Source organism: Mya arenaria, chromosome 9, assembly GCF_026914265.1.
Source record: "Mya arenaria isolate MELC-2E11 chromosome 9, ASM2691426v1".
NCBI lineage: Eukaryota > Metazoa > Mollusca > Bivalvia > Myida > Myidae > Mya > Mya arenaria.
This window is the reverse complement of record NC_069130.1, coordinates 49,415,134-49,439,256: the sequence shown is the minus strand read 5'-3', so window position 1 is coordinate 49,439,256 and position 24,123 is coordinate 49,415,134. Positions and strand designations below refer to the sequence as shown.

At 33.5% G+C, this 24,123-nt stretch overlaps 1 protein-coding gene across 2 annotated transcripts; it reads right to left on the bottom strand.

Annotated features, from left to right (window-relative positions):
- Window positions 1–4,162: 4,162 nt before the first annotated feature.
- On the bottom strand, window positions 4,163–22,745 carry LOC128203748 (uncharacterized). Of its 2 annotated transcripts, none has more exons than XM_052905281.1 (8): window positions 22,635–22,745; window positions 11,544–12,194; window positions 10,712–10,757; window positions 10,276–10,404; window positions 9,308–9,436; window positions 8,319–8,447; window positions 5,949–6,050; window positions 4,163–4,948 (listed from the first exon to the last, which is right to left on the bottom strand). In XM_052905281.1, the coding sequence occupies exons 1-8, from the start codon at window positions 22,707–22,709 to the stop codon at window positions 4,761–4,763; spliced, it is 1,449 nt and encodes a 482-aa protein (XP_052761241.1). In that variant the 5' UTR covers window positions 22,710–22,745; the 3' UTR covers window positions 4,163–4,760. The 2 variants fall into 2 exon arrangements, with proteins under 2 accessions (XP_052761241.1, XP_052761242.1); XM_052905282.1 differs by lacking the exon at window positions 22,635–22,745 and adding an exon at window positions 15,288–15,412.
- Window positions 22,746–24,123: the final 1,378 nt, after the last annotated feature.

Below are 24,123 nucleotides of genomic sequence, written 5' to 3'. Positions count from 1 at the left end.
TGCCTGTTCTAACATACTTTTTAAACACATAATGCTTAAAATCATATATTTATACAATGATCCTTATTCATGGCGCAAAAGCAAACCACAAATAATTTTAAGAAAACCAATTACATTTTCTGATGAATGTGCATGTAGAATACGTCACTTTGAAATAAATACGTTACAAACAATTTTAAAGTAAGCCGGGCTAGATGTTTTGACTTAACACTTTTCTCACCACAGCTCTATCTGTTATACAAGTCTTAATTGCAAAAATGAGCTACTCGCAAAGTTCGACAAAAAATCCCATCTGCATGTAAAATACGTTACTTCAAATTTCAATGTCATGACTTGACATTTTCATTAGATAACACATCACTGCACACCTTTTTTAGATTAATGGACTAGAAATATCAATTAAATTCTACAACGGATATAATATTGCATTTGTATATTGTAGCTTACGTAGCCAATGTAAAGACGAATATCATTAACCATGCAACACTAGTATAGTATTACTCTTGTACAAATAATGTGAAAAACACAGAATAAAATGTGTTGTAGACCCTAGAAAAAGTATATTCCTTTACATGTAGTTCTCTGTCCTTACTTTATAACAATTTAATATTTTTTAACAGTATGTGCCATTTATGTGACAAAATGCATAACTGATCAATACATCTTGCCAATAATGCATCATTAACGTGAAATGTGTACACGCGTATTTGATGATACATTACAGAACTATTTCGAAAAAAAATACCCTGCAATCTTCAATCAATGAAGTACAGGAATCTCATTTCATCCTCGTAACACTTTCAGAACTATTTCGCTCGCAAAATAACAACATCATGCTTTAGTCTGTATCAGACTCGTCTTTAAACACGATGTCAATCATAACATCAATCTCAACTTCGTCAGTTTATTCCCGATTCACAGAAATTTACATCTTCACAAGGAAACAATATTTCAATAAATTCTTGTGAAACAATGTTACCATATGTCCACTCATATTTGTTACCACTTGGCTCTTTATTCCAACCAATACATTCGACATATCGAATTCGTAGTGCGTAATTTTAATTGGAGTGAAACCAGACATACACATGATAGTTGTCCCGGTGAATATGCATTTCAAGGGATGTCCTACATGGCGGCAGAAAGCTCATGCTTATACTGCTATACGAGTCAAGAGAGTAACCAAGAAATTGGTTCTTTTTACAGAAATTGTCATATCTCAATTAGTTCACCTGTGTATATCTTGGTTTCCCAAACAGCAGATAAAATATTCCATTCCTTCAAGAAGGTGACCAAGTTTATAAACTGTAACACTATAGTGTGTGTATTAGTTCTTTTCTAGGATTTAAATGGGCGCCATTTTCTCTTTCTCGCTAGAACTACGAAACAACTTTTTCTCCTTTGTTTTAGCAATCTCATAAACATAGAAAAGTTCCGCTTTGAATTCTTCAATAGCTGCTTGGCCCGTTCCAATTTCAAAACCTAATCTACCTTGCAGAATTTAGTTTTTCCACTTATTTGTCAATTCATGTGTTTGTTAACTGTATTTAAATGAATGTTTACGTTTTATTGAGTATGAATTAAATATCTCTCTTTTATATGCCGTTTAGCAATTAATGTTAAACAAATTAAAATAGATTTTTATATCATTGCATTAAACCCATTGTTAACATTAAATTTGTAACATTCAAAATTTCTGTCTAAGTAACAAATTTAAAATTACGTAAGCTATATTACTGGTCTCAAATTAGAAATTAACAACAACAACAGCAACAGAATATAAAGTTTGTATAACTATAGTGTTTAAATTGTAAAAAGTATTAATATTTTATCAGCTTAAATCTATTGTGCAAATTTAAATACAACTGCAAGTAACGTAAATTACACACGCGTTATCAGTAAAATAATCAGAAAGTTTAGCGGTTGATAAAATCGTCTTATACGTAATTTAAATAAGACATACATATTTTATTAAGCTAAATTACATGCCTTTATTTGTTTAAGCACGCTGTGTAACATAGTATTTTGCAAAAAAATGTTATTATTAATGTTACATTTTAAACGTAACGTAATATAGACCAATTATTGCGGTTTGACTTTTTAGAAATCCTACACAGAATTTAAAAACTATTATTTACCAACATTTCACCTCATAAACGTTCATTATACATTGACGAAATAGTAGCGAAAAATCTATACATAACTACAAAGGGAAGCGTAGTTTAACTGTTCGTTATTTACATACATACCCCCCCCCCTCCCTCAGAGCGATTACATATTTCATTGCGTGGCACTTTGCTTAAGCTTTGGGGAAATTATACCCTTCAAAATCGAACCTTTGGAGGCAGCAGGGACAATTAGCAGCATGAGGTCTAATATTAATTATGCAATCTATTTCAGCTAAGCAGTCTTAAATTTACTTATGAGCTGGACAAGGATACACAAGGATCAATAAGGGTCGGTATGGTGCAAACAATTAGAGTAAGTCTGGTGCAAACAATTAGAGTAAGTCTGGTGCAAACAATTAGAGTATGTCTGGTGCAAACAATTAGAGTAAGTCTGGTGCAAACAAATGAGGTATGTCTAGTGCAAACAATATGCCTGTTGCAAAAATATGGTAGGTCTGGTGTAAACATTAAGGGTAAGTTTGATGCAAACAAATAGGGTATGTCTAGTGCACACAGATATGGTATGCCTGGTGCAAAAAAAAATAAGGTAGGTCTGGTGTAACCATTTTGTGTAGGTTTGGTGCAAACAAATAGGCTATGTCTAGTACAAACAATTAGGGTACGTCTGGTGCAAAAATTATGCTAGGTCTGGTGTAAACATTTTGGGTAGGTTTGGATCAAACAAATAGGGTATGTCTTGTACAAACAATTAGGGTATGTCTGGTGCAAAAAAATAAATATGCTAGGTCTGGTGTAAGCATTTCGGCGAGGTTTGGTGCAAGCATTTATGGTAAGTACGATGCAAACATTTAGTGTAAGTAGATGCAAACATTTGGGATAGGGCTGGCGCAAACTCTCCACTAGACTCCATCAATCATACGGGTTGTTATCTGTAATTAAAGCGCACATATAAAATAATATATACGCCTTTATAAACATTTTTTTATTAATTTATAACTACGTGGCCACAAATTCCCAAGTTAAGAAAGCGACAAAATATCACTAATATTTTGTATCTGATCATTAAAGTCCAATGAGTCGATAAAACATTGCATCAACCTATAATTACATTTTGAGACCTTTTTTAAGTCTAGATGCACGCACTGTTCAATCATGTCGCTGGTCATAATAAAGTGTACATAGGACGTGAACATGAGTCGCCGTGATGGATAAATACCATCAAACGGAAAAAGGAAATCAGCATTATTCACAATATAAAAAAATAAGTCGGACACCGTTGACTCGAACTCCCAAGGACATATTCCACATTTGAACAATCTAAAGGAAATATTCCCGCTGTTCAAGTATCGTATGTTATTTAAGGCTCACAAGTTAGGTTGGTGCAAACCAATGTACTCTTACACTATTTTCGAGACCCAAAGTAAATCATTCATAAACAAAGATAAATAAATTCTAAATATCTTATATTATATGTTTTATGTATACATTTTGCCGTATTCGATATGTTGTCTGAACACACAAAATGACGTTGGTTGTTGTTTAATTTATTTGTTTAAAATTGTTTTGTTTTGTGCAGTAAAAGCACATTGAATACGTTGACGTTAATGAAAACAAAAAGCTTTATGAAACAGGTTTTACACTCTTCGAATCGTTTAAATTCTAATTTAAGAAGCCTTCCGATATTACGATTATCGCTTGCTTAGGCGAGCCACTTTATTTTACATAAAGTCACATTAATTAAAAACTTTTATCAACCATAATATTGATAATTAATGAAGGTCTGTTTTAAAACAATGACGCATACATTCATTCAAAGCATGGCATCAAGCCATCAGTGATTTTTACCTAAAAGCTTGGTCGCTAGAATATCATGGCGCGTTAAAATGTCGGTGGTATTCAATCGTTTTTTCAAAAAAAAAAAGACAAGGCAATCTGATTAAATATTTATTAAATTTAAGAATACACAAAGAGTACATCAAAATTTAACTCTAAGTACGTTCAACAGGAAAGTGCATAGCAAGAACAATGTCGATCTACATCAGAAAGTGATGAAACAGTGAAAGAATACATAGAAGTACTATTCATACACATATATTGCGAACAACTATACCTTCTACAAAATGTGAGTTTAAACATGAACATTATACAATGTGTTAAAGTCAGCTTCACTTGGCAAATGTAATATTTAAAACGCTTCATTTTATCTAGGTACATATACACGTTACTGTAAATAAACATAAATAACTTGAAAACACTGGTAAGTCCATAAACTAATAATTTGAACTCAAACTCAGAAGTTCAGACTCATTAGTGCATGTTTAATGTTATTTAAAATTGTTTGAAGAGAATCACAATGATAAAGTTTTAAAAATATATGGTGCACATAACTGTATCTACATGTTTAATTTTACCAACACATCTTTTATTAAACATGTTCATATAACATATATATTTTAAAACTCACTTTTCTGATTCTGAGTCTCAAGCTTAGACTCAAGACGTAAATGAATGTGATATCACAAATGTACTGCAGTATTATACTATCGTTCACACATGGTTAAAATAAAATTAGTGATACTTTTTTTAAAATGCTGCTTGTTGGTGCTAAATGTGCCTGGCCTGGCTGAAGTCCTACCCATCTACAACAATCTTATTAGTACGCCTTAATGATGTCGGAATGATGCCTATTTCATCATGTACGTTTTCGGCTTTTTCTTTGACGTCAGTTTTCGCTTTTTCTAGACGCTGTGGTGTTGGCGGCGGGTTTGTACTGTCATCGCCATCAGCATCTTCTTGCTTGATCTCGGGTTTCTCATTATCTGTTGGTATTCGAAATAATCAAAATATCAGAAGAACACAATGTCGAGGTATGAAAACAAAAGTCTAGCAAGATAGATACGTTGTTAAGCTGAAACTGCATTCTATCATGTTGAATCATTTCAATCATTCCCACGGACTAAACTGTCATCTTTATTTTAACTTTGAATCAATATAATGAACAACTGTCTTTGTAAAACCTTTTGTTATGCGCCTTTGACCTATCACATCCGTACTATGCTAGTACATTTACAATAAACTGCAACACACATGTGTAAATGCTCATTCACAAAGGATGACATAACTGAATATTTGTCTTACATACCAGGCTTTGTTTTTTCAGATGGCCTTGTAATAGCAGGCTTAGTCTTAATGTTCATTTTAAAACCGTTCAGATAATAACCACCATACCATACTAACGAGAATAAACCCATTACTCCTTCTTCGAAAATCTTTATATGATTATATATCTATATGTTTATTTTAATGGCGTTATATTCCGACATAGCAGCTATATCGTCTTTTGACTCATAATGGTAACCATACAGGGTAGGAAATTTCTTCTTATCTTCTTAACAACCTTATTTTACAAATGTCTATACATATATTGTTTGCAATATACACGTTCTAACATTATGTCAAATGAATCCGTATGTGAGTGCCAAGCATAATACCAAGGTATGGAAACAGTAGACTGGCTAGATAGGTTGTATTTGCTGAAGCTGATTTCTATTATCTAGGATCGTTTCAATAACTTTGTAGGTCTAATCTTTAAACGAACAACTTGTTAAAATACCGACAACATTCTTTGAACACAATTTGTATATTTTCTACTTATGTTTAAATCTTTCTAACAATATATTTCGTAACTGTCCTTGCAAACCTGTTGTCATGAGCCTCTTACATATCATACCTGCATTACGCTTGTAAATTAAACTGTAACACACATGTGTAGGTGCTCATTCACAATGGATAAGATAAGTTCATGTTTGTCTTACATACCAGGCTTTGTTTTTTCAGATGGTGGAATTGTAACAGTCATGTAGTCTTCTACTTTATGCTCGCGGCTTCGTGTTCTTTCCTCGCCGGGTTCAGTATGCTGATCTGCAAAGCGATGGCTTTGTTATATCAACCTTAATCAGAATGTTTATAAAACAGTTAAGATAATAACCTCCATGCCATGTTAATGAGAAAGGACACACAACCCTAAAATGTTTTAATTTAATGGCAATATATTCCATATTAAAGCTTCGTCGTTGATTAATACTGGTTACCATCCAGGGTTAGTAAATGGTTTTTAACGACCTAAGTTTTCTTCTTCCTATTTACGAGGCTTATCCACGCGAATTGTAGAAAAACACCTTTTTCACCATTTACCCCATATACACGCAGTTGAAATTTTAGAAAATTATGGGTAAAGAGAAGTGTTTTATACGCATTTAAAACTCATCATGATTAGCCGCAAACCGCATGATTACGGCGAAAGTTGCGACCTAGATACATTCACAGTAACGGCACTTATTCTAGAAATGATCTCCCCTAATGTTCATTACATTTTTATGGCGTTTTGTTCATTTTGCTGGACACAACGCGATATCCTTGTTCGTCTAAAGTCGTTTTAAAGTTTATAATTGCGAATCTCTTGTCGCCATGGTCCCCCATGGTCAAACCGATCTCAATTGTGAGAAAATGGCATAGTCCAATGGCGCCAGATCTGAAGAATACGATTGTATATTGCTGTTCGGCGTGCCGTATCTTCTTTACACGTCGACGTTTTCCACGAAACGCAACTAACACATGTATGATTAAAATGCACACTGTAAGCATTGAAATGACCTTTGACGTTTGAAACTTGACACTATGACGTCATTATTGTTAGCATTTCTGGCAATATGACGTTTGGCGGAAAAAATATGCAGAAAGTTTATTAACAAGACAAAATATCTCCTCGCGTACGAATGCGAATGCGCCGTAAATTAGAACTTTTGTTTTTCAGTTATAAGGTATAATTATTTAAACTGTCGTTATTTCACTTTCATTGCGACTATATTTGCCCAATTTCCCATTGGCAATATATGACCAAGATGCATGTCGGTCAATCCAAATTACAATATTGTTTAATCATAAAAGGTGAAAGTAACCTTTAAGCTACATATAATTGTTCTGGCAGGAAAACAGTGTCTGGTCATGATAAACGTTTGTTTATAATTGTTTCAAAGCCTTCCTATGCATAGCCAAGTTACAGCCAGGTCAAGCCCAATGAAACAATTGTTTACAAATGATCTTCCAATCGAGGGGTGAATGCGAAAAGGTTCTAAGTGACATTGGATAAAGAAGCAGATAGAACCTTTTCGCTTTCACCACTCGCAATGCAACATTGGCCTTTAAAATACATACACAAGTCCTGCACGTACACGCCAATTTCAAATCACGCAAATTTTGACGACTATACAGCTTGGACAAGGAAAACACAAGGCATAACTAAGGTTTGCTTCTGAAATCCTGATTCAAATAGCTTAAGTATATGCGCAGTAGCACTCTTTCTTTAGGTACAATACACCTTAGATGTTAAGTTAATTATAGGTAACTATGTACTACGTACTGCATCAGTAGTTACAAGAATAGTTGCATACAAGGTGTTGTCATTTGTTGAGAATTGAAACTGCAAATTTGCCTTCTTCAATTTTTTAGCGGCTTGCGTTTTTTTAGTGTTTGGTTGAGTTGGTTCTTTCAGAGTTGCAGATAAATCTCTTAAAGTTAGCAAACGTAATCAGAATTCAAATATTGAGATTATTCTGATAACAATAAATGGATGAGAAACATTGTTCACCTCGAGTTTGGTTTGTTATCACGTATCCTTCGATACCGCGTAGAAGTCGAGAGAGATGCATGCTATTAAACCAAATCAGGCGTGATAAAGGTTATCGGAAAAGCGTCTTTTCGTATTATTTCTTTAATTATATGCCTCATTTGATTATTCTAATGTCTGAACGCATTGTTCGTAGTTTGTTTAAACGAAACTGCAATAAGCTTCTACACCACATTTCCACAGATTAAGCCCTATATCATCACACCATTGAAGTGCAGTTTAACTTAGAAATAAACACAAATCAGCATTTTAATTATTTCGTAATTGTTACTTTTGGAAATACAATGAAAAAATAATTTTCAAAACGACTTGCTGCATTTTCTCGGGAGAAAAATGATCGGCATCTCACAAATAGCGGATAACTTCATTTTGGCGTAAAATGGGACATGTAATGAAACTAATTATACGTTTCGTTTTACTTGAAACACAACATACATGTATTAAATTTGTTGCGGAAAGGTTAACAATCTGACTTATAATTAATAATATAAAATGTTACATACCAAGCTTAGTTTGAGCCGGATCAGTTTTGTCGTTACGATGTTTCGTGTCAAATGTAACTAGATCATAGTCTTCTAGACCGGCATTTGTATGTCCACTGTTCATAGCTTTCGTCTTAGAGCTGCCTGCGTCTGTTTGTAATAGAGAAAGTGACAGGATCTGCAATAGGTTTTGGTTCTTTCTCATTTTATACATTGATAGTTGATAATCCATGTTTAGTGTTTAAAACACTAAACAAATACATGATGTGCTAGGTCTGTTTTATATGGAATCAGACCGAAACATGTTCAATGTTCATAAAATAACCATTGTTTAGTTCAGTCCGTTAATGTCATCAATTATGTTATCTCATATAAAGGTTCATAAAACTGGAACAATCATTATTACAATTGCTGATCATTGGGCATGAGTACTATCAGCGTAATGGATGCATTTGTTTGAAGTGTGGGCCATTTTTGCATTTAAACAATCTATGAATAAAATGCAAAAACAGCTTGGTATCAATGAAAATCTGATGCATTGATCTGTTGCTGTCTTACATGCATTATCACGGCTTAGCAAGGTCAATAGCATTACATATTCAAAACTCCTCCTATATAGGTCAAATGTTTTTAGGCAGGGATGTTTGATTAAAAAAGAAGCGTTTTATTCAGATATAAACATAATGTAATCAGCAGATGAAATAATTCGTACCGTTACTATTGGTAAAACATAACGTTCCAGACGGTAACAATTGAATGTTAAAAGGAATTTTCTATACGACTTGCTGTGTTTTCTCGAAAAAAGAATATTATAGGAATCTAATGGATAGTGGATATCTACATTTTTGCAAAACATGTGTAATAAAATAAAAACAATCGTAATGTCCTTGTCACATAATACACAATATAAAATTAATATATTAAACTCTTTAAGTAAAATTTATAAACCTCACTTATTATTAATTATATAAAACGTACTGTATTTAAATGTTACAAGGATAGTTACATACCAAGCTTAGTTTGGGCCGGATCGCTTTTGTCTTGGCGTTGTTTATGGTCAAATGTAACCAGATCATAGTCTTCTAGACCGGCAGTTTTATGTCCACTGTTCATAGCTTTCGTCGCAGAGCTGTCTGCGTCTGTTTGAAATAGATAAAGTGACAGGATCTGCAATAGGTTTTGGTTCGTTCTCTTTTTATACATTGATAGTCATGTCTAGTGTTTCTAAACCCTGAACAAATGTATGATGTACTAGGTCTGTTTGATATGGAATCAGACCCAACATAAAATAACCATTTTTTAATTCAGTCCTTCAATGTCATCAAACATTTTATCTTAAATTAAGGTTCATAAAACTGGAACAATCAATATTACAATTGCTGTTCGTTAGGCATGAGTAAAATCAGTGTTATGGATGCATTAGTTTGAAGTGTGAGCCATATTTGCATTTAAACTATCTATGAATAAAATGCAAAAACACCCGTTTGGTATCTACGAAAAGCTGATGCATTGATCTGTTTATGTCTTACATGCAATATCACGGCTTAGCATGGTCAGTAGCATTACATATTAAATACCCCTGCTATATAGGTCAAACGTTTTGAGGCAGTATTATATAATTTAAAAATAAGCATTATATTCTGATATAAACATAATTTAATCACCAGTTGAAATAATTCGTAATGTTCCTATAGGAAAAAACGTAACGTTTCAGACGGTAACGCTTGTGCATAAAAAGGAATTTTCTATACGACTTGCTGTATTTTCTCGGAAAAGAATCTGATAGGCATATAATAAGTAGTAGATATCTTTATTTTTGCAAAGTATGTGTCATGTTATACATATTATCGTACGGTCCTTAACACATGATACACAATGTACATGTATTAAACTTGTTGTGTAAACAAATAAAGCTCATTTATGGTTGATTATATAAAACGTATTGTATTTCAATGTAGTTATAAGAAGAGTTACATACCAAGCTTCGTTTTGGCCGGATCGGTTTTTTCTTTGCGATGTTTCGTGTCAAACGTAACCAGATCATAGTCTTCTAGACCGGCATTTTTATGTCCACTGTCCATAGCTTTCGTCGTAGAGCTGTCTGCGTCTGTTTAAAATAGAGAACGTGACAAAAACGGAAATGTGTAATGGGTGCATTTGTATGAAGTTTAAGCAATGTTTGCAGTCAAACAATATATGAATAAAATGCAAATACATCAGTTTGGTATAAATGAAAAGCTGATACATTGATCTGTATACGTCTAACATGCAATATCACAGCGTAGCAAGCATTACATATTAAACACCCCTCATGTATTGGTCAAACGTTCTAAGCCAATGATGTAGGATTTGAAAAGAAGCAAAATTAATTCAGATATAAACATAATTTATGCTTTTAATTTATAGTGTGCAACCTGCGTTGAGGGCTAGTGTATCCGAAACTTTGGCATTGCCGTCTTGCTGGAAAACAAAACAGCTGTATTAGTTTAAACATTGTGTCTGTACAATTCAAAGGAGCGTGTACAGTATAAATATATATGATAAAAATGAAATTTAAAAACATATCGTTTAATATCATGCGTTAACGAATGATGGTGTCTACACGCATGCAACTCATTCAACAACAGTAAACAACGTGAAAATTTTCTAAACAATCATCATACATATGCTATTATGTATGAATAACAAGTAAACAATTATTGATGTATTAAACATTGTTCCACTTTGCATCTTAACTATTTTGGACCTACGTGTATTAAACTCAATCATGTTTTTTGCGAAACAATGAAGTTGATGCAAGGGTGAGAAAGGAAACATACTTTAAATCAAAATAACTGCTTATGGACATCTGTACAACTACTCAGGTTCCTAGACCCATTGCCTTGAAAAACCTTAAACCTGGTTCAAAACAGTATATTAAATGGATACGAAATATAACCGTTTGAGATGCGGAGTGAACAGATTAAGTGATATTTCGAGTATTAGGAAAGGAAAGTGTCTCTTTCTTCAAAAAAATAGTACGTTAAAATAGCTACCAGAAAGAGATTTGAATTATTTTTATCCAAGTCCCATTGCATTTTTACAGCATTGCAGCGTATTACCATTACTATCACAACCAACATAATCAGAATAACGCCTCCACAGTTATAGTAAGGTAGTAGTAGTAATGGTTAAATAATGGTCAGTGGCTCCTTTTTGGATACGATCGATTTAAATAACTACCAGAAATACTTTTAAAACACTTACTGAGTCCCAGTGCGTTTTTCCAGTAATCCATTTCTTTCGTTTTACCATCACTATCAGTATCACTATCACAACCAACACCACCAGAACAACGCCCCCTACGGTGACTCCAATGATAAAACCTAGTTTGCTTTTGCTTTCGATTTCGCTCCCTTTACATATAATTGAGCCGGCACTGTTCTTTGTAGACTGATAGAAACCTTGTGGACATTCTTGGTGGCAATCGTTGTCATGTTCAACATAACAAGTTGTGCAATTATCTTTATCACTGCATTCAAGGCAATGAGTTGGGCAAAGCTGACATTTTAAACGTTGTTCGTCAAAGTATTCTCTCGATGCACAATTGCGAATGCAATAATGCGAATAAGGTACTTTTAGAGAGGCAATGGTATGATTGGTTGCATTCGAAGTGTCCGTTTCGTTAAAATTTGGATCCTCCGTAGTAGTTGTCGTTGGAATGGCAGTAGATGTTGATTGTTCTCCGATCCTATTGCACGAGTTATTGTTATCGACAATTGCATGATAGTCAGCGGGACAGGATCTGTTACAACCAAGATCATCACCTGGTTGCTGGTTGTAAGCACATGCACTACAGCAGGCGTTGGCACTTTCGTTGGCTAGATTGCATACGTGAAGTTGCGGCGGAGATCCGTCCTGAAACACGTTTTTGTACATACACACTATTGTCGATTAAATATTTAGGCGTAAGGGAGTTGCTGACATAATTTACGGCTATGATACTTATACCTACGCTACTACTTAAATACACTCACACACGCTCATGCACACACACATGCACGCGCACACGCGCGCAGACGCACACACATACACACACACACACACACACACAGATCAATCAACCATACTTAACCCCAACCTTGATCAGTACATACAAAATTAAATATAAACATCTCATCGGAGTCAGCATCAACTTTATGGAAATGGAGTATCAAAAAATTCATGTCATAATTGAACTTAAGAATAAATACATACTCAACAACCAGTTACAGGAATCACCTGTCAATGATTGAATAAAGTTGGAGAAACAGTTATAACTCCGAATCAGAATTAAATACCAAATGTCCTAACAATATGATAGGCAAGTTTCTTGAGGACTCATATGACTTCTCATAGAATCGCAAGCCGACTGCGCAAAAATATAGCACTGCGAACGATATATTTTCCTTAAAGTTGTTCATAGAGTAAATTAATGACGCAAATAAAAAAGCGTTCGACTCCGTTAATAGGATGGCGCTCTGGCATAAATTGTTAAAGAAAAATATCGATGGAAAGATTTATAAAGCCATTTTTGATAGGTATGATAGAGCCAAGGTTTATCTGAATTGTTTTTGCCTTTTTACGACAATCTGAGGCACTTTCTGAAATATATAATGGTAAGCCTCTATCTATATATTACATTTGCTATGTTAAGGCAAAAAATATAAAGAGACTTTCTTCGTTAGTATTTTGAAATAGGACTTAAGGCCGAAACGTCAATAATTAGTTTAATGAGTTTAATAAAGAATGTGTTGAGTGGTTAGGTTGATGGTTTTCATAAGAAACTTTTTTCTTACCTTGCTCAAAGCATGTTAAGAAAACAAGTTAAATGTTTTTTCCATACATAATCTAGAAATCAGTTTAACTCCACGTAATTTACTTAAATTCACTATAGAATATATAGGAAATTTATATTTTGGTCTGTAACCTGTACACATGTGCCATAAACCTCACAATTCCATCTTGTACCTAATATGGTAGTACAATACAACTTGCATTGCTGATCTTGTTTGCCCTAATTTCCTGGTTTTTCAAATTGTTTCTATAATAATATGTATTTTTTCAAGTGTGTGGGAGAATAATGACATTTTTTGAGCTACTCTATAGGCTTTTCTTACAAAACTGGGGATGTATTTAATGAAAAAGTTATAGAGACAGATAACAAAAGTCGTGACCCATATGATAACTTAACTTTTGAAATATTGAAGTGTCTGATATCTAGGGTAGGGTTGCAATTCCATAATCCATATGAGATTTACTTCCTTTTACCTATACCTGTAAGTTTTATCGTAGAACCCTGATTTGAGAAGTCCGATGTTATTTAATATGAGTAGATCATGATAAAAGAATTATGCTATCTCGATTTTAAGCCTTCACAGTTTTAACTTCCCTCCAACCAGGTTGTTATATATGTATATGTAAGTGGAAAATTATCTAGCTAAAATTTGTTAGATCGAAGAACTTGTAATAACTGTAGACCTTCTTATTTCTGTTATGGTACATTATATCATAATACGTCTTCCCCTCTACTCTTCCTTTACGTTTCTACCTAAATTGATCAAAATATTAAACAAAGACAGTGTGGTTACATTTTCAGACATTGCATGGTAGACATACCAGATAAAAAATGACGTTATACAGGAAATGAAGGAAATGATGTCATTTTATTAAAGTATGTAAAACTGGCACATGATATAACGTCGCAAATCAACAGGAGCATATACTGCTTAACAATCTGACAACAAATTGTAAATGCAAAAATATCAGAATACTCAGAATGATATTTGAATTACAATGCAATTGCAATGATAAAGATTAAACTTGAGGATTTATACTGAACTTTTCACTGCTGAATACTTATGGTAATAAAATCATAAAAACAATTATTGAAATACTATTATATCTAATAAAATATAACACAATCTTACCAATACAATTTCACTGTCAAAAGGTTTATTTCTAGAAACAGTTTCAAAGAGAGGAACTTGCAGGAGTGGTCATTCAATTTGGGATATATTAAACAAGTTTTCTAGCCTTAATAGGTTGATATTTACACCTCAACTTTCATTCCTTAAATGAACTGCCGGATATGTTCGGATCGCAATTCACCGCATAACAATATACAAGAAAAGTGTTGACCTTGTTATTGTTGGTATTGTGTCAGCAGGTCCCGTAGAATATAAATCAACATTTTAGAAAGTGTTAATTTATGATATGTTAAATGCACTGTTGCCATAAGTGTTTCAATTTTAAGTTTAAAAGTGACTTTAAGTTGTTGATATTTTTCCGTGTTATTGTGACGTCATTGGATAAAATATTTTCGGTTACAGTTGGGTCGTTCTATTTACCGAGTTGTAAGAAAGGCTTACTGATTTTTTGATTTGGTTTTTTTTAAACGAAATGAAATATATTTTTAACAATTATTGAATGATATAATGAACGTTTGGTGTAAATATAAGTAATGAATTGCGGGATTGATGTCATTATCGGGGATATGTGGAGTCCACACACTCTGACCAGCCCAATTGCGTTCTACCCCGATAATGACATCAACCCCGCGATTCATTCCTTAAATGAATTTCAGGGCGAAGTGTATGAAACTTTGCTATATAGCGCGAATTTTTTCAAAGCTATTCATTTATGACGCTACGCCAAGAGCTTGAACACTAGTTATATATACAAACTATATAATGCCGCTATTTAATGACGGCGCCGACATTTATTATATCAAAAACTCAAAAACATTGTTTTACGCTGGTTCTTTTTCACATATTAGGTAATTAACCGCATAGTTAAACATTGAAATCTTAAACTTTAAAATCAACCCTGGGTCTTTTAACCAACTTAAAAAAATTAGGACTAGTTTACTTTTACATATGCATATCGTTCTAAACAAGCATTCCATTAAGTGGGTGTAATAAGAACATAAACATCGCTTCAAATTAGTATATATCAAAACAATTAACTCACCGTGCTTTTCAGTAATAGGCATGATGCCCAAATCATAAACGAAATTACAAAGATATAATAAATCCGATGTATCATTTTAGAGATTAATCGTTCGTGTATATCATATCACTATATACGTGCGTAACTCGTATATAAACTGGAATGAGGAAGTCTTTTAAGTAGTATTCTGACCGGGTGTTGATCAGATATTGAAAGATAACAGCTCAAACAATTCGTTAAATATTGTATATCTTCTCACACAACAATTATCAATAAAATAGTGTTCGGATTTTAAATTCTTGTATTGGATTGCACAAATTAAATGACGATTTTGTTGTCTTTCAAAAAAAGTTAAATTAATGAGATAAATTAATAATTCGTAATTTAATATGAATATTTGATAAGATATCTAAGATTTTTAAAACAAATATTTTGTGACAAAGGAATAACACACAATGTTTGTCGCATTGCCTTTTGCTTGCTTATAACAGAAGGAAAAGATAACAGAGATAGCAAATACGACAAACAATAGCTAGTTACAAACTTAATTATTTTTTTTGCTATTTGAAATTTAAAAAACGTTTATTTCATTAAATGCATCTTAAATGATTTGAATGTTATCACGAACGAACTATTCCAGCCATTAATGATTAAATACAAGTTATTTATAAATATAATTAGCTTACAGGGCATGGGCTTGAATATTTGTTTTTATAAAGTTTAAAGAAAGTATGCATTATAATATATGGGGAAAAATGGTTTTGCTTCCCCAGGGGCAATTTTGTAAACCATGAATTAATGGAAACGTATCATATTTATCATGATAAAACATGTTTTACGCCTTAGTAAAAAGGACTAGATTTATTGACTGAACACTTTTCTCATAAAACTTCAATTATGTTATGCAAGTTTTGACTGCAAGAATGTGAGGGACCCTTTAGTTCCAACATTGGTATCAGATTCGTCTTCAAAACACGATGTCAATCATATTATCAAGCTCCACTAGGTTATTGTGTTTTTCCGCATCACTGAAATTTACATCTTCTATAGTACACAATATTTCAATTATTTCTTGTTAAACAATTTATCCACTCGTCCACTCGTTTTACATACCACTTGGCTCTTTCTTCCAACTACTACAATTATTTTCATGCGAATGAAGCCAGACGTACACCATGAACATGAACACCATGCATTCATTTTAAGGGATGCCCTACATGGTGGCAGTAAACTCATGTTGACATTGTTATACGAGTAAAGAGAGTAACCTTGATCTTGGTACTTTATGCAAAATGGGTCAAATATCAATTTGTTCACCTGTGTATATTTTGGTTTACCATTAAGCAGACAAAGCATTCAATTCCGTCAAGAAGGTAGCCAAGTTAAGACACTGTAGCAATATGATATTGGTATTGGTTCTTTTCTAGGATTTAAAGGTGCGACATTTCCCCTTTCCTAACAAACCGACTTGTTGTGGCACACGTTATGATATGAATGACTGGTGCTGAACAATTATCTTCACATTTGTTTTGAGCAATCTCGTTAACATCGAAAAGTTGCCGCTTGTTACATACACGAGTATGAAATAAAATTAAAATACTTCGTTCGCACAATGACTTTTTTTATCTGCTTCTTGTCAGGATGAGAACCTCTTCGGTTTATAAATAAACAGTAGAACCTTCAAGACTTGTGAAAATGTAACACGTTTCTCTAAGAACATAATATAAACAGTGGTCTCTACGTTTTTCTGCATGGTTGTAAGTTTTCCACCGGTCGAAAAGTCGTTGATGCCCATAAAAGCCTTCAAGTCCGTAAGAGTTTTAGTTTTGATATCCAGAATGTTAGCGTTGACCTTCTTTTGCGTTTAAATGACTTGAATAAATTTGGGTAAGCAGACAGTTATTTGAATGTATCAGGTACTTATGGTAAGCTTTAAAGTGTTGCATTGCCGTCATCTAGGTGTGTAACATCCTCAAATGGTTTTGAAAGGCATTCCGTCAGCAGTTGTTAAGGACCATGTAACTGAACTCTTCCATAGCTGCATGCCCGTTATTCACCTACGCACCCTCCCTCAGAGCGATTGTCTCATTTTGTGGCATTTTGCCATAGCTTTGGGGAAATTATTCCTTTCAAAATTGAACCTGTGGAGGCAGCAGGAGCAGTAGCAGCTTAAGGTCTAATATTAATTATGCAAACCTTTATCCAAGCAGTCTCAAATTTACTTATGAGCTGGACAAATATATACAACAATCAATACGGGTTGGTCTGGTGCAAACATTTAGGGTAACTCTGATGCAAACAATAAGGGTATGTTTAGTGCGATCAATTAGCATACGCCTGGTGCAAACAATTATGGTAGGTCTGGTGCAAACTTAAGAGTAGGTCTGGTGCATACATTTAAGATTGATTGGATGCAAACAGTTTGCGTAGGTTTGGTGCAAGCATTAAGGGTAGGTCGGATGCAAACCTTTAGGGTAAGTTTGGAGCAAGCATTTAGGGAAGAACGGGTGCAAATATTTAGGGCAAGTCTGGTACATCATTTAGGGAAGAACTTGTGCAAACATTTAGGGTAGGTTTGGAGCAAGCATTTAGGGAAGGTCGGGTGAAAACATTTAGGTCAGAATTTGAGCAAGCATTTAGGGAAGAACGGGTGCAAATATTCAGGGCAAGTCTGGTGCACCATTTAGGGAAGAACGGGTGCAAACATTTAGGGTAGGTTTGGTGCAAACATTTAGGGCAGAACGGGTGCAAACATTTAGGGTAAGTCTGATGCAAACATTTAGGGTAGGTTTGGAGCAAGGAATTAAGGTAGGTACGGGACAATCATTTAGGGAAGGTCGGATGCAAACATTTAGGACTAATCTGGTGCAAACATTCAGGGAAGGTCGGGTGCAACCATTTAGGGTTACTTGTATGCAAACATTTAGTTTAGTTAGGTGCAAACATTTAGGGTAGGTCTAGTGCAAACTCTCCACTCGACTCCATTCATGGCTATCATGATATCAACCTATAATTTTTACCGTCAACATTGTGTATGGAATTTTAATTTAATACTGACAACACTACCGATAAAAACCATATTAAGTCAGAATTAGACACTGCATGATATTTTGATTCCACAACCTTTTTTACACAATGTTACTTATGCTATGTCTTTGTCGATTGAAATAAAAAATAGAAATGTTGATGACCTCAAACATGTACCATGATACGTGTTTTAATCTGTAATTTAAGCGCAAAAATAAAATTATATATCACGCCTCCAACATTAATGACGCAACGCTATTGGTCCGGACTGGTCACGCGGTGACCGCATATTTTTTCATATTGGGTCACCAAATTTATATCGTACCAAATGGCGTCTATTTTCCGATTCCAATGATAGATGAAACATTTAAACATGTGAACAGGTTGTCGACGTGATATGTACGTTACGGGGTTAGTAGGTGACCCGATATGGGATACACTGGGACAGGAAACAATATGTTTTCCTTTCCCTCGTATATCCCATATCGGGTCAACAATTTACCCCGTAACTTATAATATAAGCCTTTATATTTTTTATCAATCTATAACTACGTGGTCACACCTTCCCCAGTTAAGAGAGCGACAAAATATAAAATATGTTGTATCTGTACACAAATCATTTGTTGTTTTATGTGTCTGCTCATTAAAGTCAAATGAGTTAAAGACGATAAAACATAAACATTAAACTTCTTTCTTGCATCAACCTGTAAGTACATTTTCAGACATTTTCTTTAAGTCTAGACTGTTCAATCCTGTGGCTGGTCATAATAAATTGTACATAGGACGTGAACTCGAGTCGCCGTGATGGATGAATAACATCAAAAGGAAATCAGCAATATTGACAATCAAAATAAATACAGTCGGACCTAGTTGGCTTGAACTCCCAAGGACCGCTGAAAATACCTCGAGCCTCGGAAAATTCGAACCAAGTGGGAATGCTTAGCTTTCGTATAAAGAAATCGGTCCTTTACATCCATATCAAGCCAACGAGAAATTCGAGCCAAGCGAATTCGAGCCAACGGGGTTCGACTGTATAGATAGATACCATTTTGTCGTTTCTGCGGTACCAACCGTGTTTACAACCACACACACACACGCACACGCACACGCACACGCACGCACGCACGCACGCACGCACACACACACACACACACACACACACACACACACACACACTATTTTCCGGCTTTGAACAATCTAAAGGAATTATTCCCGCTGTTCAAGTATCGTATTTCATTTAACGCTTACAATATATGTTGGTGCAGACCAATGTACGCTTACACTATTTTCGAGACCCAAAGTAAATTATACATAAACAAAGATAAATAAATTCTAATTATTTTACGGTATAAACAACCGTATATGTTTTATGTATATATTTTGCCATATTCGATATGTTGTCTTAACACACAAAATGACGTTGGTTAATATCTAATGTATTTGTTTAAAATATGTTTTGCTTTGTGCAGTAAATACACATTGAATGCCTTGATGTTAAAACACATTTTAAAGCTTGATGAAAAAGGTTTTACACTATTCGAATTGTTTAAATTCTAATTTAAAAAGCCTTCCGATATCACGAGTCACTTTATTTTACATAAGGTCACATTAATTTTTCTAAGAATAACTTTTATCAACTATATTGAAAATTAATGTCAATGGAGGTCCGTTTTAAAACAATGATGCATACATTCATTCAAAGCATAACATCAATGATTTTTACCTAAAAGCTAGATCGCTAGAACACCGTGGCGCGTTAAAATGTCCGTGATATACATTCGTTTTTGAAAAATAAAGACAAGGCTATCTGATTATTAATTTATTTAATTTAAGAATACACAAAGAGAACTCCAAAATATAACTCTGAGTAGGTTCAACAGGAAAATCTAACAAAGCAGGCGATGAATTTAATGGAAACCCGTCATCAAGACAGAATTCAATCTCGTGACCTAGTTTTATATCGGATATATTAAAAGTATGCGTCTCTTATCTTCTGAAATATTAACATGCCAGTTGAACGATTGAGAAATGACAGTTATCAGATTACGAGTTACTTCCTGTCACATATCTCCTTGTTATTGCATGAAGCCCTGCATTGCGAATTCCAATAGTATCCAATGAATTTATAGCATGTTGTATTCATTAATCATTTGCCTTTAAACTTCTATTCCATTAAGTTGTTATTCATGCTTAATGTAAGTGGCAAATTCGACCGAGGTATATCAGAGGAAATTCTGGTTACATTTTCAGACTTTACGTGATAGCTAATTATCTTAAATCTGAATAAAAGTCACAAATGGGTAACAGCTAGGTTTTGCTATTGACCCAATTATGTGTTCAAATTTAAGACTGTCTAATGCTCAATTCATGAAAAATTGGACTCAATGCGTACTTTGACCAGCCCAATTGCGTTCATATACCCGATAATGAAATCAACCTCGCAATTCATTACTTATATTTACACCAATATTTCATTATTTCATTCAATAATTGTTAAAAATATACTTCATTTCATTGAGAAAAACCTTTCAGTAACCATTCCTTACCCATTCTGTAAATAGAACGACCCGACTGTAATTTTTTCAAATGACGTCACAATAACGCGGGAAAAGATCAACCACTTGAAATGACTTTAAAAGTAAAATTCAAACACTTATGGAAATAAAACATTCAAAATTAAATTTTTTTAACACTTTCTAAAATGTTGATTTATATTTTACGTGACCTGCTGACACAATACAAAGAATAACAAGATCAATATTTTTCATGTATATTGTTATGCGATGAATTGCGATCCGAACATACCCAAAGATGTTGCGTTCATCGATTGATAAATGCAATTGCCGAAAAGCAGTTCATTTAAGGAATGGAAGTTGATGTATGAATATATATGTATGACGCCACGTCAAGAGTTTTTAAACTAGTTAAAAATATACAATCACGTTATTTCATGATGGCGACGTCATTTATGATATAGAGGTTATTTGTTTATTTCAGTATAAGATCGTATTTTATTTCACAAGTGTCATAGAAAAACATATTTTCACGAGTGGCGAAGCCACGAGTGAAAATGTAGTCTTTTTATGATCACGAGTGAAATTAAATACGATCTTACACTGAAATAAACAAATTTTCTGTTTCTTTTATGCTTATTTTCGGATTTTTTTTTTTGATTTATTTCTGAATTACCCCCTTTTTGAAAAGGGTGGGCTTTACGCCGCTACCCGTGGGGTGCCCCTCATGCATAATTATTGGTTTATTGGTTTTCGGTTTGCTGAGAAATAGTTCTCTGCTATTCATTCTTATAGCTTAATATTCGCTCGTTTTTATTGCAAAGCTTTATGAACAGTAAAAATGAAGTATTATTAGTGCACAAATGTTCCAAAAAATAATGAAAACACTTTTTATTTTAACCAAATTACTACGCCGCTATTTATAGAATGAAAATTTGGAAGGTCAAATGTGTAAGCAAAACAAATGTGGATACTCATTGGATTTTAACCATTCTTCTTAGTTTAAGACTGCATATACGCGAGTTTTTATAGTAAGTTAATATTCAGTCATCTTACTGTCAGAGACCAGTCTGTTTCGCTTTAATATGTTTGTTTTCCAGAAGAGTAAATGTCACGCTAGTTTGTTGACACATTTTGAGATGTGGGTGGGGTAAATATCGGATCTATCTGTAAATTGTTGTGTGAATTCTCCAGGAAGCTCATTTTACGTACTACAACGGTTAACAGTTCAAAATACATTTGAACGATGCTATAAAATTTTATTTATGCTCGAACAGTTGTTTTTGTCTGAAATTTGTTTGGAATGAAAGCAAATGTTCGAACATTCAGCTTCAAATATCAGTAAAATGTTTGATAAACGGGTTAACATGTACATGTAACAACAAAGGATTTTAAAAGTAGTTCTGAAAATTGATATTTTCACTCCTTATTTTGCAGTAAAAATATCAAATTGATATTTTCACTGTTGTTATTTCACTGTTACAACCCCATATTTCATCGTAAAGCATGAAAGAAAAAACAACATTATGTTTTATTTTTGTACTTGTACACATTTTAGGTAGTTAACCGCATAATATACATTGAAACTCAAACCAAGACTTTTCAACCAAACTAATAAATTTGAAGATATTTGTTTTTAATTGGAATATCATTCCAGTGAATCAGCGATACACGTTAATATCCAAAACAATAACATTGCAATTAAATCGTTTACTCGTAGGTATCATACCAATTAAAAGTTCTTTGAGTGTGTGTAATTATATAAGAACATTACAACCGTTTTGCTTATATCGCTTTAAATTATCATTTAACAAAAAGTAAAACTCACCGATCTTTTCACTAAAAAGCATGATGCCCAAACAATAGACGTAATAACAAAGATGTAATTGATCCGATGAATCATTATATAAATATAAATTAAACGAGTATATATATTATAGCTGTGTTAACGAGTGTAGGTGAAGAAAGTAATATTTGATATGAAAACCAGAAACCAGGAAGTCTAAATAGTACGTTGTTAAAATGACAGCTCAAATAATTTATTTACTACTGTTTACATTTTGGCCATAAATTTATTCAATTGTATGAATTTAAAATACTTATGTTTGAATAGAGAAATATTATATTAAATGTATTGTCTATTAAAAAAAGTGCTAAGTTAATAGTATAAATCGACAATTACTAGATCAATATCAAATTTGACCAAATATCTTAGATTTTTTTAAAACAAATATTTTGTGAAAATAGAAAACACTCATTTGTCGCATTGCCGTTTTTAATTAATCCCAGAAGAAAAGAAGAACATAAATAACATAACGGCATACCAAAGCGCGTCACAAACTTCTATACATTGTATATATATATTTCTATTTCAAATAACAAAAGTATTTTACCATAAATGCATTCTTTTGACGATTAGAATGCTATATAACGTAGGAACGATCCGTTGCAGCTCTAAAGGATGACATACAACAATTGATATATAATTACAATTAGCTCACAAGGGTCCGCATTGAGAACTTATGCATAATCAATACTTTAAAAACGGTTTGTCTAATAGCAATTACATATAGTGAACCGCGTCGTTCATATGAATTTTAAGATAATTTTCTTAAGCCGGAGCATTACAATCTGAATTTAGATACCATACAGAAGTAGAGTAGGGTAAAAAGTTTTATCTTTAATACATCAGTTTTCTCTTGATGTTATCTAGACGAGTTTCGTTGAGATTCAATCCTTGCACATAGTTTAACTTGAGACTGCTCGGCTCGTCGGGTAGTTTGCATTGTACTATCATGCTGTAAGGTATGAACAATGTAAACTATTTCATGACGTTCTCAAGTTGAAAAGATATCTGATATGCGTTCCACTCGATTTGAAATTATGAACGAATGGAAAAAGCAACTGTCAATTTCATAACACCAGTACAAGCATTTTGTATTAAATGAGCGATATAAGTGGGTAATCTGTCACAGGGTAAGATTTGAAAACGCTGTAAACACTACAGCTGTTAAGAGATACTACCAATTTATTATTTCCATGTCGGAAGTAGATTATGTCGACAATTTCGTTTTTTCGTGGTAAAATTGCGAAAAAGCATTGTCACATTGCGCTAATTCCCCCCGCCACATGGGAATAAAATTTTAGATTGCACAAAGTGTTGGCTCAAAAGGTGACAATGCAACAATGCACCTAGTGGCGCAATGAAACTGCGGAGATGTGAAGATGCGACAAGTGGGTGGGCAAAAATGCGACAAATCATTATATCGTATTTTCGCGCCGACATGTTGTGCACTTTTGCCACACAATTGACAGAT

What these genes read in the sequence shown, in the direction of transcription:
- LOC128203748 (XM_052905281.1), bottom strand. Translation starts at nt 22,709, where the DNA reads ATGATTCATCGGATCAATTACATCTTTGTTATTACGTCTATTGTTTGG. An exon ending in TCCGGCCAAAACGAAGCTTG is followed by an intron (nt 9,437 to 10,275) that starts GTATGTAACTCT and finishes TATTTCAAACAG; the next exon opens with ACGCAGACAGCTCTGCGACG. An exon ending in TCCGGCCCAAACTAAGCTTG is followed by an intron (nt 8,448 to 9,307) that starts GTATGTAACTAT and finishes TATTACAAACAG; the next exon opens with ACGCAGGCAGCTCTAAGACG.